The sequence below is a fragment of the Erpetoichthys calabaricus genome, chromosome 6 (assembly GCF_900747795.2).
Source record: "Erpetoichthys calabaricus chromosome 6, fErpCal1.3, whole genome shotgun sequence".
Lineage (NCBI taxonomy): Eukaryota > Metazoa > Chordata > Cladistia > Polypteriformes > Polypteridae > Erpetoichthys > Erpetoichthys calabaricus.
Window position 1 is genome coordinate 198,260,657 of NC_041399.2, and position 17,248 is coordinate 198,277,904.

The window sequence follows — 17,248 nt, forward strand, 5'->3', positions numbered from 1 at the left end:
CGGCTTTGACCATGTAGCAGTGAAACAAGACAAACTTTAAAAATCAATAAAAAAATAATGTAATTCTGGCCAAGTAGAAGGTAGGAACGCTGCAACATCAAACATTGGCACTGTATCTGATCGTGTTCAGCTCTGACGGGAGAGCGTCCTCCACATTGGGGAAAAAAGCATGTGGCCATGATATCTGTGGTAATCAGCAGCTTCCCTCTAAAACATACTTAGCTCTGATCTTTCTCTCAGAAACGTCAAACGTTACTCCTTAAAAATCTGTTGATGATAATGTCCTAAAACTTAGATTAAGGGATGTAATGCTAAAGCTCTGTAATGTGTTAAGAGAGATTCCATATGGAGTATGGTGGAGTGGAGTTCTGATCGCTACTCTACAAAGACATGTTGTGCAGCAACCAAGTGCACCACTCCTACTCTGGCAGGCAAAGGAAGTTAGTCTTTAAAAAGGGTTATTTGGAAACCAAATCCAGGTCTTCAGAATTCTCAAGGTATTGATGAAGTTGATTCAACAAAATTCCTCCAGTTAAATAGTGAATTTTGTACTTGTTAAGAAGAAATATATTTAGGACAGAAGGTAGTAAGCACATCTTTACTTCAGATGTCATAGAAATCTGAAACAAACTACTGAGTCAACTATTTAAGTAGTAAAGGTTGAGTGAATTAAAAATTTCCATCTAAAGACAACATACAGTTTTAAAACGTCTCTTTTGACACCTGTAATTTAATATGTAAATTAGCATTTTATTATTTTGCATTGTTAGTCATATTTCACTAAACACTCTTACAGCCCTAAAATACATTACCTTATGTTTGCAGAGCTTTTGTTGGTGTAGAAAAGTGTTGATGTTTAGTTTTGCATCACAACTGAAATTAATGAATCTTCATCGACTGAAATATAATAATACATATATTATTACAATAGTCCCATATCATATTACAATCAAAATGTTCCATGAAATGGGTGTCTCCTTTGAATGTTATATCTGTTGCTATCAGCTTAGTGGTAGAGTCTAAAGTTAGAATATTAATGTCCTCTGTCATTATAAAATCTGGTTAATGTATATGGTGGCTAAAAGCATAACACCTATTTGTTGCATGCTGGAGGATGGGGCAATGTGCAGTATTGTCTGTTTTAGTAGCAGCTTTGCTTTTCCTACCATGTTGTCCTTTTCTAACACCTGTGACCCTGTTTGATCCTTCATCCCTATCTGCTCTACTGCTCTGTTATAGGTTCAAATAGTCAGCAAAAAAATCGACTACAGTCATGTCACTTCCCGCTGTGGCTCCAAGGACAATATCAAGCATATTCCTGGTGGTGGAAATGTAAGTACTGGGTCTTGGTGGCTGTCCTACTTTAAACTGGGCATTCTAACAACTTCCCCATATCTTTAAAATTAAATATAGTTAACCCATCAACTTTTTGTTTCCCTAAATATTGCCTCTTATAATAGGTGCAATCAAAAAATCAGCTCCTGGTGTTCAATTTCCAAACTGAAATTTGCAGTATGTGGTTAAAACTTTTAATTGCTTACAATGTAATTATATAAATCATGGGCATAAAATAACCATTATCAAAATTAAATATACTAATTTGCTTTTCAAGAGCATCAACATACTATCTTCCCCTTCCTGCTAAATACTAAATACAACAAATAATACTGTAATAAGCTCAGATCACTATTTTGTTTAGCATTACTTTATATTGTGACTTTTGGCAGTTACACTGTCACAAGGCAATAAATTATCAGGAATAAAAATGTTACATTTAAACTGAAGTCCTGCGCCACGTTGAGTACCACCTATCAGTTAAACCCCAAAAAATGTATTTTTTTTTTTTGGACTTATTTTTTGCAGGTTTGGATGCAGTCTAAAGTTACAAAAATGTGGTTTAGGTCCAGGCAAAATCATTATAGTGATAAAATAACATATGTGGGTTTTCTATAACGTTTATTTTTTTGACACAGCATTAGTCAAGTTTTAGCCTATTCTGGAAGCCATAGTTTGGCTTTTAACAGCACCTACAGGGTGGACAGGGAAAGAAACAGACTTTGCTATGTTCTCCAAAAGGAAGGAAACTTGCGTATTTGGCCCTGCACTTCCATCGTCACATTAATTAATGTCAAAAAGGCTAAATTAGCTGCTGGAATAGATCAAATAATTTATAGTTGATTGCAATTTATTTTCCATCTTGTATTAAGCCAATTTCACTTCGACTTCACTTTTGTTTTAAAGATATCTTTAAAAAGTTATTGTTTAAGACCACCAGAAAATACACAGTAAGAAGTATGACTAAGAATCAAAAACATGTGAAAGTTAATTAAGACAATTAGCCAAATGTCGAAAACAATATTTCTTATGACATTTACTGTACTTGAGCTGAGAGTCTTAAGGAAAAATCTCAAAAGCAAGTGGATGGGAAAAGCATACAACAAAAGCATTTGCAAAAACCCTCCGGTTCAAACAGTGTGTCAGCATGTCCTGTTTTTTGTGCAGGATGACTCAGGTCAGTCAGAGTTGAATCAGAGGGGGTAGTCAATGAGTCCAAGATGTGTCAAAAGCAATGGCTTTTATGTGAGAGGATGTCAACAGGCACATATTTTGCTAAAACAGGGTGGCATCAAGTTTCAGTATTATACAAGAATTTTTACAATAGTGCAGTACTAGTCAGCACTGATAAACTGATCTCTTGTTCATTTTTGTCGCTCTTTTTATTTGCTATCTGTAGAAAGATTCATCAAGCCACACTATGATGGTTATGACGGGCTTACCTTTTTACTGTATATGCCAACACCAATGGCTGGTGCTTAAGCTGCTCTTTTGAATAAAAATTTGCAAGCTGAGACTTTTCAATCCTTGGCATTAATGTTGTTTTTGTTTCTTTCATCCCCCACTTCTGCTAGTTAAAAAGAACCAATTATTATTATTATTATTATAGTATTATTACAGTATATGTGCCTCAACATCAAAGTGTCTGTTTTATGGTGTTATATATATGAATAGCTGATATAATCATTTTTAAGTATATCTGAGTTAAAGTATAAATGTCACGTGCATTGTACAATGAAATTCTTATTGGCAAGTCTTCCATAGACTGGTTGTAGTAATAATGCCAACAACAAACACAGAAACACTTTTTTTCTTTGAAAGTGTAAGATTCACAGAACTTGTTAAGTCATATCCATTATCATCCTAATAGAGAGGAAGAGGGCAACTACTTTTTTATAAGTCTTGTCTTCCTGCATGGAGTTAATTGTGGAATAATCACTAATGTCTATTACTTCACACCTTTAAATATGTTGTTTATGGTGATTTTATACTATAATTTTAAATTAAGCAGAAATTTTCAAAAGTCTTTTCTGAGTAAATTTACTCAATCCTCATTCTTAATAATAAACAGATCAGGTTAAATTGCAGTTTCTAAAGCAACAGTTCCTTTCAGGTTGCGGAACCAGTCAATATTTATTTGTGGGCCATGTTTTGGGTGTGGTTTTATTGTTGCAGGTGCAGGCTGGATATTATTTTTTGCAAATAGACTTGTGCCAATATATTTGAATATAATTTGCAGTATTTTTTAACTACTTAAATTACATTCAATGTCCTTACACAGTACAATTTAAAGTAACATTTTGGAATTTTTTAATTCTTCATTCTTTTTGGTTCTTCCCTGTATCTAAAAAAAAAAAAAAAATATTAAACTACTCCCACGGGTCAAGAAGAACCTTATTTTGGAGGACATCCCTGCTTAGATTCTTAGTATGTGACTTGTCTGCATTATAATCCTCGGCATATACTGTATTGACCCTGTATTGTTTTGAGAATAAAGGCTTACAGTAAATGAAATGACCAGCTGATCAATGTTTTCTCAACTTTATATACAATATATAAATAAGAGGTGCACTGATTGAGATTTTTGAGGCCAGTTCCGATCACTGGTATTTTTACTTAGAAATCAGCCAGTCTGAATCCGATTTTATGCCACGCCCATTCCAGTGGGTCACATGAAAGATCCAAGGGAAACCTGTAAACATTACAATTCTGTTAAGTTCCGTTTTTAAAAATTGTAACAACTACAACCAAAGAGGGAAAAAACAATTCAGGTACATGTTCAGGGAACAGAAATCACTGGCAAGTCTTTATTTACTCTGGTTTTATGACTGAGTGGAGTGCACTTGATGCACCAAGCCATCTGCTATCACTTTTTGTCTTTTAAAATGCATTCCAATTAACTTCTCTAAACAGCCTGTCTTACTTTTTAATGTCAACACGTCACCCCTTCACTCTTTCTCTACTCTCCTCACTTGTACACACATGTGCTAGTACCTGCGCTGTGCTGTTCCTCCTTATCCTCACGTATGTCATTCCTACTTGCTGAGCTGTTCTGCTTTTTCACCAAAAGCCCCTCACAAATCATAGCCTCTCCTCTAATCTTTTGCCCAACTTAATCCACTCCTCACTCAGGAAGGTTCCCTTTATTCCAGCACTTTTCATCTCCACCAACCGCCTCTCACACTTCTTCCACTTTTCCATCCACCGCCACCTCCTCTTCTCCCTTTCCGAGTTCAGGTTAAGATCATTTGCCACTTGAAACTGGCCTGGTGAGAGTGCGTGGCTGTGTGTGAAAGTGTCCTGAATCTGAAGATCTGAAAGCGTGGTGATATAGAGACTGTTTTAGAGTGTGGGCTACGGGAGTTAAGAGGCTTTGGGGTCTGATACTTGTCGGCTCGGCCAGGAAAGTGCAAAAGATCATCAAAAGGGCAGATTTTTATTCTAAATACAGGTTGGTAGTGGAGTATGCATTGTGAGAAGTGCTGTCACAAATGAAGATAATGCTCTCAGCCCACTCATGAGTTAAAATAATGTGTTTGTTTTTTTTAAATATTATTTTGAAATACTTAATGTCAAGATTTAACGACGAGATGACCATCGCCAGTTATGAAGACGGTTACATTCAACTGTAATTCGAGCTTTATAAGAACACTTTAAGTAAATATCTGTAAAGGTTAAGATGACATGAAGTTTACGATTCAGGTAATGCTATCTCTAACAAGAATCGTTTTGATTGGCAGAGTACATCGTGCATCCAAGTGCAGAATTAATTTATGGGATCCTAGACATTCTACTGTTATCTGCTTAGTTATCTAAAATGATGAATTCTGTTATTTTATAAGTAACTAGCAAAATACCCGCGCTTCGCAGCGGAGAAGTAGTGTGTTAAAGAGGTTATGTAAACATATATATACATAAACATATATACTTATATATACATATATGTATATATGTATGTATGTGTATATGTAGATATATATACATCCACATATATATATACATATATCAACATATATATACACATACATATACACACATACATACATACACACACACACACACACATATATATATATATATATATATATATATATATATATATATATATATATATATATATATATATATATATATATATATATATACACATTTACATATCTACACATATATACATATCTACATACATACACATATATCTATCTAACTATCTATATCTATATATCTATATCGATATCTATCTACAGGTGAGGGGACGCTGGCGCACGCATGTTGTTGCCGCTCCTCCCTGTAAACAACACTTTTCGCAAAATTCGCCTAATTCTACACTTTCTTACGTTTGTTTTATTTCTTTTATTGTACGTATAGTTCGTGGATACAGCTGACTCGAATTGTATGGATTTGGCTTATATTTACAGATTTTATGGACTTTACTTTGACTGGGAACAGCTGAGTCTGTGGATCACGGGACGAGACCCTACAAGCATTTCTTTGTGCCTGGCAATCTAGGACCTTGGGATGATCTGTCTCCGTGATTATATTAAATTCGCTTTGCTGATCTGCTCCCGTTTCATCTTACAATACTCTACGACTGGGAACTGATCTGATATTCATACTAATCTGGCTTTTGGCTCCAGGGCGATCACGCCTGAAATTACCAAGCGTTACAGTTTGTGGCTGTGTATTGGAACCTCCAACTCCTGCTACCTCCTCATGCTATGCTTTCTGATGCTTTGCTATCGCCGCTCACCTACTCTACCACACCCGCCTGTCCTACCGGTTCTGCTGTGCTGTGCTGCTTCTCCACTGCTATTCAGATAAGTATTGCCCAGTATCATGCTAAAATACTCTCATGACAAACTCCTTCTTATTAAACAGTTTGTCCAGAGCAAATGGTCTGACTGCAACATCCTAAAGAACGCCGGTATTTTGCAGCGCCCGAAATATATACATCGCGGGTCAGGTCGCCGCCACCGCCGGGCTACGAATGAAAAGACCACCGGCAGCATTTGCTCAGGAATACGCCGTCCTTCTCATGACCCTGGAAATAGAATTGTCGGTGTGCCAAATTTGCATTATGTGGAAATAAACCCTGATTGCGGCTCTGTGCAGAAAGAAGCCTCATTATGTAATGTTGCACTGTTTAACTCGAGGTCTCTTAATGGCAAAGCATTGGTGCTGTCAGAACTCATCACTGACACCAAACTTGATATTCTGTGTTTAACGGAGACTTGGCAAAAACCAAACGAATTTGCGTCTCTCACAGAGGCGACTCCAATTGGTTTCACTTTCCACTCAGAGCCTCGCAGCTCAAGACAAGGAGGCGGGCTGGCAGTAATTATCAGAGAAGACTTAAACATTAAAAGAATCCCAATTGACTGCCCATTGTCTTTTGAGTGCCTGGCTCTTAAACTAATAACGGAATCAGGTCCTGTCTCACTCATTGTTCTCTATCGTCCCCCAAAATACAGTGCATCCTTCTTATCCAATCTGATTGAACTTTTGACCCACCTAAGCTCTTACTCTCAGAGAATTATGGTTCTTGGTGATTTCAACATTCATATTGACATTACTACATCTAAACTGAGAAATGAATTCCTGTCCTTACTGGACTGTTTTGACTTGACACAACATGTTGATTTTCCAACCCATTCTGGCGGTCATATATTGGACCTGATCTGCACTTCTGGACTATCTGTTGCCAACATTTACAGCACTGATTTGGGAGTCTCTGACCATAAAGCAGTATTTTTCACTGTCTCATTACCTATCCCACCTCTTACCTGTAAACGACAAATTTCTTACAGAAACCTTAAAAATATCTGTCCCTCTATCCTTTCTGGATCCATTTCTGATCTTTTACTGTCTGCACCTATTCCACCAACACTAGATAGTTTTGTTGACCATTATAACTCAGCCCTTCACTCAGCATTAGATAAAACAGCTCCTTTAAAACATAAGGAGGTTTCCTTTAAACGCTCAGCTCCTTGGTATAACTCAGAATTGCGATCTATGAAAGCAGCTGGCCGACGCCTTGAGAGAATGTCACGTAAGACTGGCCTCACCGTGCACATCCAGGCTTTCTCTGACCACCAAAGAGCTTACAGAGAAGCACTAACTTCTGCCAAGAACACCCATTATGGCAGAATAATAGAAAGTGGCCATGATAACCCAAGGGTTTTGTTCTCTGTAGTTAATAAACTACTCGAACCCGCATCTTGTCCAACTACCTCTTCTACTGAAGTCTGTGAGGAATTCCTCCACTTTTTCCGTAACAAAATTAAAGATCTAAATAATTCAACTAACATAAATATATCATCTGTTTATATCTCTCCCTGTTTTCCCACTCCATCCAGCTCCTTCTCTAAGTTCTCACCAGTCACTTCTGCGTTTGTTAATAACCTGCTTTGTAAGATGAGGCCGACTACTTGTGTACTGGACCCCATCCCCACCACACTACTTAAATCCTGCCTTCATGCCATAATCCCGACTGTTACAACAATAATAAACTCATCCCTTGACACTGGCTCCGTGCCGCTCACTTTTAAAATTGCTTCTGTAACCCCAATGTTAAAAAAGTCTGGCCTTGATTCTGACAATCTTAACAATTTCCGGCCTATTTCCCACTTACCTTTCCTGTCAAAAGTTCTTGAGCGTGTTGTAGCTTCCCAACTCACCAATTACCTAACCTCTAATAATTTGATGGAACCCTTTCAGTCTGGATTCAGGGCGCGGCACAGCTGTGAAACTGCTCTGCTACGAGTAACCAGTGATTTGCTTATGGCAGCAGACTCTGGACAAACTAGCATATTAATTCTGTTAGACCTCAGTGCAGCATTTGACACAGTCAGACATGACATCCTACTGTCCAGAATGGAGAACATGCTGGGTATCTCTGGCACTGCCCTCCAGTGGTTCAAGTCCTATCTGACTGATAGGCAAGAGTTTGTTAGTCTTGGCAACAGCAGATCCAACTCCGTGCCAGTCACACAAGGAGTCCCTCAGGGCTCTGTCCTTGGTCCTCTGCTTTTCTGTATTTATATGCTTCCCCTTGGCCATATTATCCGTAGTTATGGATTGGGTTATCATTTTTATGCAGATGATACCCAGCTCTACTTCAATGTTAAAAGTGGAACTTCATCAGAGCTTTCTCAGCTCACAGCCTGCCTTAGTGAAATTAAAACCTGGATGGAGCAGAACTCTTTAAAATTAAATTGCAATAAAACTGAACTCCTGCAAATTGGGACTAAAATGCAACTTAATAAAATGAGCTCCTTCCCAGTCCATCTTGGCAGTGATCTCATCAGACCTGCCTCTACTGTAAAAAATCTTGGTGTCATTTTTGATTCCTCCCTCACTTATTCCACCCACATAAATCACATTAAGAAACTTTCTTACTTTCACCTCCGTAACATATCCCGTGTTCGCTCCTTCCTCTCCTTCTCTAATGCTGAGAAACTTGTCCATGCTTTTATCACATCCCGCATCGATTATTGTAATTCCCTACTGGCAGGTGCCCCTTCTAATCTTATATCACAGCTCCAGCTTATTCAAAACTCAGCTGCAGGAGTCCTTACTCGAACCAGCAGCAGCGAGCACATCACACCCATCCTGTCCGTCTTCACTGGCTCCCTGTGTCCTACAGAATCGAATATAAAATCCTACTAATAACCTACAAAGCTTTAAATAACCTCGCACCAAACTACATCAGTGACCTCCTCCATCACTATGTGCCTGCCCGCCCACTAAGGTCCTCTGATTCTGGTAATCTTGTTGTGCCCCTCACTAATCTACACTCTATGGGTGACAGGGCCTTCAGCTGTATAGCGCCCAGACTCTGGAATGACCTACCAAAATTAATCAGGTCAGCTGACTCCATGAATTCTTTTACAAAACAACTCAAAACTCATCTATTCAGGAAGGCTTTTAGCTCTACTTGACTTTATTACCTTTCTCTCAGTTTACTTCTCTGTCAAGATGCCAATGTAACCTGTATGTGTGTGCTAGACCATCAATTATGTTGTCTGTTTTTTTCAGAATTTACTGTCTTAATCTTCTTTATTTATTTATCTGGTTTGTACAATGCTATATACTGTATATTCTGCCATTCTTTATTATATTCTGTAAGTGCCTTGAGCATGGGAAAGGCACTATATAAATAAAATTTATTATTATTATTATCTATATATATATATATATATATATATATATATATATAATATATATATATATATAATATCTAGCTCTCTCTCTCTATCTATCTATCTATCTATCTATATATATATACATCCCCGTGCTTTGCAGCGGCGAAGTACTGCTTTTAAATTTTTATTAAGAAGAAAACCTTTTTAAATTGAGTGAAAATCTACCAATAACAATTTGTTAAGGATCTGTTTTTTTGTGAAGCTGACTTCACACAGCCTCTCCGCTGTTTTATAAACGAACGTCATATAAGGTCTTCCTTTTTCGTTGCTTTGCCAACGGAAGCAGCCTTTTTATTTAATCCTGTTTTTACGATTGTTCTGTTTGTATATCACGTTGTCAGTTCAGCACTCCGGTTGTAATATGACCAAGCCATGCAAGCACACTCTTGAGAATGCAACGTATAGTTGTACAGGAGAAAAGCAATCTTGCCTGAAATCAATGGCAACCTTTTGTAGGTCTATGAACTTAATTTAAACTTTAGGTTTACACGGTGCTTTCTTTGCGAAGTACCTGCACTCATGAATATGTCTGTATGCGTCAGTCGCTCAAATCCCCGCGGTTCGCACCGGCGAAGTTCTGCTTTTAAATTTTTATTAAGAAGAAAAGAAAACCTTTTAAAATTGAGTGAAAATATACCAATAACAGTTTGTTAAGGATCTGGTTTTTTTTTGTGAAGCTGCCTTCACTCGAGTGATCACTTCGAGCTTTAAGCCTGAGAAATCACCCCGTAAATGCACACGTTTAATTGCACATCTGTTAATATGTATGCTTACAAAGTATTAAAAGACACTCAACAATTACACAGTATTAAAAGACACTCAACAATTAATGTCATTTACCTTCGTTCCCGTGTTTGACTCGTGCTGTAAATCTCTTCCTTGTTTTCACTTCACGTGATTACGTAGGAGGCGTAATACGTGATGACGCGATACGTGACTCCGCCTCCTCCATTAGAGTATATGGACAAAAAACAGGTTCCAGTTATGACCATTACATGTAGAATTTCGAAATGAAACCTGCCTAACTTTTGTAAGTAAGCTGTAAGGAATGAGCCTGCCAAATTTCAGCCTTCTACCTACACGGGAAGTTGGAGAATTAGTGATGAGTGAGTCAGTCAGTCAGTCAGTCAGTGAGGGCTTTGCCTTTTATTAGTATAGATACACTTTGATTTAGAGAGATTTGGCTCTTTGCAGTTTTACGGCTTTCACTCCATTGTTAAAAGTCAACATACTCTGTCAGCTGAGTGATGTACCCACCAGCAAGTGTTTAATAAAAATAGTTGTGCCAAACATCTTTACTTTAAACCCACCATGACAATTTTTTTCATTACAGACTTGACAGATAGCAATTCTGTTACTTTCAGACACTTTAAAATTCTTACACACATCAGTTATTTTCTGTAGCAGTTTCTACTTATCTATATACAGTGGAACCTCGGTTTGCGAGTAACTTGGTTTACGAGTGTTTCGCAAGACGAGCTAAAATTTTTAATAAATTTTGACTTGATAAACGAGCGAGGTCTTGCAATATGAGTATACGCTTTGTCTGCTGAGCATCATGTGATCACAACTGAGCTGATGGTTCTTCTTTCTCTCTCCTGCTGCGGGATTGTGGGCAATTGTCTCCTATTTACCGTCTGAGTTGGCGTGCCTCACTCATATAGTCAACATCCGTACGAGTGTATACTGTTTACTACAACATTGTGACTGTGTGTGCGTGTGTGCTGTGACGTGCGAGTCCCTGTCTTGCACTCCAAAACACGAAGCTGAGTCTCAGTACTTTAGCAACACCAGCTTTATTCAGCTTGAAACAGCAACAGCGTGGTTATTTATTGTAGCAGGATCTGCCACTGTGCCCTGCACATTTATAATGTTCCTTATTCCTTGTATCACCCATCGACGGGAGGCGCTTATAGCATGTCCGCTATCTTTTTCGGATTCGCTTTTACAGCGAACTGCTACAGCGCTGGGAGACTGCGGTTGCTTCGAGACGCTCTTCCGCGTGTCGTCCTGTTGGGTGGAATCCCACAAGAGTTTAGAAACTCACTCACACCAGCCATGATTCTTTTCAAAGGTAAAGTGCAGGTTAATTTGTTTTATGTATTTTTACTTTATATTTTGTATTAATCATTTTTATATGAATAGTTTTGGGTTGTGGAACAAATCATTTGAGTTTCCATTATTTCTTATGGGGAAATTCACTTTGATATACGAGTTCTTTGGACTGTGAGCACGTTTCCGGAACAAATTATGCTTGCAAACTGAGGTTCCACTGTATATATATAAGTAGGACTTACGAGAGAATGAAAGGATTCTCAATAGATTTTCTTCTGCATTTGTAGTTGTTGTATTCCTAAATTAGAGTACAAAAGTGTACATGTCTCACTCACATATTAGCTGAGCAATTAGATAGATAGATAGATAGATAGATACTAGTACCCTTTTCTGAAGTGACACCCAACTCTTTATATAATTAATTTGATTCATAGTTGAAAAATAAATATTGTTCATACTTACAAATGCTGAGTGTATTTGTTTGTATATAAAAAGATTTTTTTAAAGCAAACCACACATAAAATACTGGTCACTTTTCTCTTATTTATTACTGTTTTCAGCTTTGTATTATTTATATAGTGTGGAGGAAAAAAAAGAAATCCAAAATTTAATTTTACAAGTTGTCCTCTTGAAATGCATGAAGGAGCTTTTGTTTCATTGATAAAGATAAGGACCACAAATATTATCTATAATAATTAACTGTCTTTGAGGACAAGCCGGAATTTCCATTTACTAATAAATAAGTATTTACTATTTCTGTATGGATTTTTTATTAAAACCATGATAATTTTTTGAAGAACAGAAATTGTTCTTCTCATAAATTTATTGTTTAACTTTCTGTTAAGAGCATTATGATTCTTTCAGCTAAGAGCAAGTTCCCTTTGGCTATTCATCAGAACAGTTGCTCTTGTTTTAGTGGATTATCCTAGATGATTCCTGACTTCTGTAGTGTGATTAGATATTTATAAATTATTCTAATATCTTGGAAAATAAGAAAAAAAAAGTCCAATGAAATAGCTTCAGTATATATTGTTAAATCTTGTCACAATGCACGTTAATTTGTACTGATTTAGCAAAGCTGCTTTTCCCATGTGGCTACATTTTCTCTTTGTGTTTCTCTGTATTTTGCAAATGTGAGAATATCCTAAACTGTTATATAATTATTCAACTATATTTATAACAAATAGAAACTGTAGTATGTTAACAGACTAAGTAATAATCTGTTGATTTATTACTGCAAGAACTAAAGTTGTTAGGTCTCTGATTCAAACCTTTATGAAATAAAAACCTAAAGTTTTATCCTTTTTATGTGTTCAGATAGTTTAATATTTTGATTGTTGCTGCATTTAAGACCAGCCCAACTTATTGTTTGCAACTAAATCCTCTGTACTCTATACCATCTATAATACTATGTTATGTTTATATGATAAGTCCATTAGTTCACTTTCAATTAGCATTTTTCAGTTAGCTGGTAAAGGTCATGGTGGCTAAATATTAATGTACAATGTTTTTTTTTCTTAAACTGTTACAATCATAAACAAAATAAGTTAAAAAGATATCTAACTTAATTCTTCAGAATTTGTTGTGTTTTTCACATGAAATATTAAAAATGTTTTTTGTTTTGGTAATTTTTAAACATTTTTGTCAAATTGGAGTTTAACATTACATTTTGAAATTGAAATTTTGGTCATCTAATGAAGCAAACAAAACAAAAGCTAGTAATTCATTACTTCCACAAAACATTTTTTTTTAGCTTAGTTCCTGCTGCCTGTTTTTATTAATTAAATATTTTTCTTAAAAAATAGTGTGACAGAGGGTAGTCTTGCTGCCTCATGGTACTTGAATGCCACATGTTTCCTTGCTGGGGTGTCTTTTATGTTGGGCTTGCATGTTCTTCCTGTGTTTGTTTGGATTGCCTTCCATAGTTTAAAGGCAACTATAGCTAATTGTTGTCTCAGCACAAGTGAAAATGTATATGCATAAGAGTGCAGTTTATCATTCAGGTTTGGTTCCTGCTGTGTAACTCTGTACTGGTAAAAGTGAGTTCAGCATATGAATTCTTGGATGCACATTTATGGTTTACATCCCAGCGGAATATTCCATATTCCGTTTTCTGTATGTGATGGCCGATTTCCCAAGACTCTATATTGGGTTTGTATGGTGAGTGTGGGTGGGTATGGTAGTGTGCTCATAAGATGAACTGAATGAATTAAACTGTTAATTGGTTTTCCTCTACTCCACTATCCAGACCTCACCTAAATGGTATAGAATACATTTGACTTCTGCTACTTAATAATTTAAAGGAAATTCCTCCAGTGAACTTTTTTTTTCTTTGCTCCTTTATTGCAAATGCAGAACCATTTCAATCTAAAGCAGTATCACAAAATCAGTCAGATATCTCTCAAATGTGAAACTTACCCTAGTTTCCTAAAAGTGTTAAGTTGTGTAAATTAAGTGGTATTCTTCATTTGATTTATAGTTTTTTTTTTTTTTTTACTTTATTTTAGGTGCAGATTCTAAATAAAAAAGTAGACCTAAGCAAAATTACATCTAAGTGTGGTTCAAAGGATAACATAAAGCATAAGCCAGGTAAATATTCAAAATTTGGCTTTATCTCCGTGCTTCACTTTGTATTGCATTTATCTTAAAACTTTCTTTTTTAACCACCAAAATGTAATTTCGTTTTATATCTCCTTGTTTATTTTTTTGTCCCCCATAGGTGGTGGGGAGGTGAAGATCCAGACACACAAGGCTGACTTTAAAGAAAAGGCTCATTCAAAAATTGGCTCTTTAGATAATCTGGGTCATGCTCCTGGGGGTGGGAATATCAAGGTGAGCACAGTAAGGAGAATCACTTTCGTGAAATGTGTGAATCCTCCCATTCTATTATTTTAGAGTCTGAAATTACTTGCCAAACAGGTGATTTTTGTGGATGAGGTTGGAATTGCAAGATACTGTTGAATTTTTGATGCTTCCAGATGATGGTTACATATTCTGCATTTTCTGTTTAGTTCATGATTTTGCAATTCTGCTATATTTTTTTTTTTTTTTTTGTTAGTGTTTGTTTAATTGTGCTAGTAACCTAATTATCATCTTTTTGGTAAGTGAATCTACTGTATGATAAACTGTTAATTTCCTAGTATTAATATTACAACCAGACACTCCGCTTAACATTTAAATAATTGATTTCACCTTTCCCCTCAGCCTATGGCACTGTTAATTGTCATATGTTCATTGTCTCCATAATCGCAATTTTAAATTTGCACTCATGCCCACATATTACTTTGTAAAACATAGATGTTGTCTGTCTCCCCAGACTATATAGTTCTCATTGTCTGTTACATGGTCACTTTCCACTCTCATTACCCAGAAACAGTTCCTAACTAAAACTACAAAAAACTGAAATGTAAAAAGATTCACTCCCACTGCTTCTTTAGTTAAAAAACAGAAATTTGTTTTTGTCTTTGACTGACTGGACAGAAATACATGGTAACCCACATAAAGTACTTTGATACCATAAGAATCAATTGGTTATTTTTTCTTAGAACTAAATTTATCGTGTTTAATTACAGTAATGACTAATTCAAATCAGTAAATGGAGCACTTGTTTAGTTCACACTTGACCTAAACAAGTCATATTTTTTTCCTATACATTTTTCAGTGTTAGTTCTGCATCATTTTTCTCTATATTTTTTAATACAGATCATGTTTTCTCAAGGCCTTTAAACTCTTTTATGTGACAAAGAACCTTCTTTAAAATGTCAATTCCTAAAAGTCCTCTCTTGTTTAATCATGTCTGAATTTCCACTGCATGAGTCTAGCATGCTGGAATTTACATGTGCATTTCTAGATTGTATACAAGGGATTACTCACATCAAAGATGTGGCTTTATGGTAAAAAAAGGCTTTACCAGAGGCTTTACTGTAAAAAAAAAAAAGGATCACAGTGTATTTTGCACATTATGCGAGAATATGAACTTTACTGAGAATTACAGTAGAGGATTATTATATGGTGCAGTGGTTAGATTGCATTAAACATATGGGTTTATTAGAAAACAAAAATACTTCTGTTTCCTTAAATTTTGTCATGCTATCCAGTTGTAAATGATTTGAAATAGTTTTGTTAACATTTAAAAAAATAATCAGCCCAAATATGATAAATATAAATATATTTTATCTTTTACTTAAACTGTTGTTTGTATTGCTGGCCAAGGAAAATGTTTAATCTCATGTTTTCATGTAGAATGAGGTTACAAAGTTTATAATAGTACTGACTTCAATGGGGGTCTGCCAGTATTGAAAGAAAAAAAAAATCTTTAAACATCCATGAAAAAATATTCAAGTTACTTGTGTCACATAATCCACATGTCAGTTATCCAGTTGCATGCTCACAATGCTCAAACCACATGCAGTTTTTGCTAGAATACTGTTAAATACTTACGGGGAAAAAGCAAAGTAATGCATGAACGGGAACCGTATTCATGTAGGATCGAGCTTTTGAATTGAAGATCTTCCTCTCCCCCTCATTCACTGTTCAAGAGTCCTGAGTTTTTGTGGCCTGAGAGCACCATAGAAATGCTTTGCGGAACACAACAGATTGATATTTCTCAAACCTTAACTTTTTTTCAAATCAAATATTTTATTGTAATAGATAATTGTATGATGGATGTATAGATGCAAATGGAATCAAGGTAACTGGGAATCTGTGGTTCACAGCTGCTTGTCTTGCTACTGGTTAAGTAAGTGTATTCAATTTAAAATTAAGGCAAAAAAGTGTATTAGGTTAGCAGCAGTAATTGATTACTGATCACAAAAATGGCTGTCACCTATGTGGCTGTCTGGGATCTGTTTTTGGCTCTTCTGACACTAGATAATATGACTGCATGGCTGAACTTCACAAGTCCTGTTTTAAATATCAAAAAATAAATAAAAGAATGCAATGAATGTATAAGACCCCTTTCTAGTCCTTAAATGTCAGCACATGATTATGTACAGTTTACTTATGCATCCCTCACAGTCCATCCATCCATCCATTTCCCAACCCGCTGAATCTGAACACAGGGTCACGGGGGTCTGCTGGAGCCAATCCCAGCCAACACAGGGCACAAGGCAGGAAACAATCCTGGGCAGGGTGCCAACCCACCGCAGGACACACACAAACACACCCACACACCAGGGCCAATTTAGAATCGCCAATCCACCTAACCTGCATGTCTTTGGAATGTGGGAGGAAACCGGAGCGCCCGGAGGAAACCCACGCAGACACGGGGAGAACGTGCAAACTCCACGCAGGGAGGACCCGGGAATCGAACCCAGGTCCCCAGATCTCCCAACTGCGAGGCAGCAGCGCTACCCACTGCGCCACCGTGCCGCCCCTTCCCTCACAGTCTTACGTTAATATAGAGTGAGTACCCCTTTTCTCTTTCAAGACAAAAATTGGGGAAAAATGCTTATAGTTACTGATAATTTGGTCAAACTGTGACTTGTTGTGAGCAGGTTAGACCATTACAGTGGAAAGTCTGAATATAATGGACGAATGTTTTAATTAACTTGTAGTCTAATGTCTAAACACAGAATGCAGAAAAAAAAATCCTTTCACAGAATGTTTATTTGCAATCTGAAGGGTGTGTGCAGTGGTTGCCTGTTATGTCAGCCAAA

At 36.5% G+C, this 17,248-nt stretch overlaps 2 protein-coding genes across 9 annotated transcripts in view; one reads left to right on the top strand and one right to left on the bottom strand.

The window, feature by feature from the left end:
- Positions 1–17,248, bottom strand: part of LOC114653992 (alanine aminotransferase 2-like) — a 493,749-nt gene that overhangs the window by 366,891 nt on the left and 109,610 nt on the right. The gene's annotated exons all lie outside the window — the stretch shown is intronic.
- Positions 1–17,248, top strand: part of LOC114653784 (microtubule-associated protein 4) — a 212,199-nt gene that overhangs the window by 178,099 nt on the left and 16,852 nt on the right. For 6 of the 8 annotated variants that reach the window (XM_051928943.1, XM_051928948.1, XM_051928946.1 and 3 more), the window contains 3 exons: positions 1,240–1,332; positions 14,099–14,180; positions 14,311–14,423. In XM_051928943.1, coding sequence (XP_051784903.1) covers positions 1,240–1,332; positions 14,099–14,180; positions 14,311–14,423 — 288 coding nt within the window. The remainder of the gene's footprint in view (positions 1–1,239; positions 1,333–14,098; positions 14,181–14,310; positions 14,424–17,248) is intronic. The other 2 variants (XM_051928947.1, XM_051928949.1) reach the window with 1 other exon arrangement.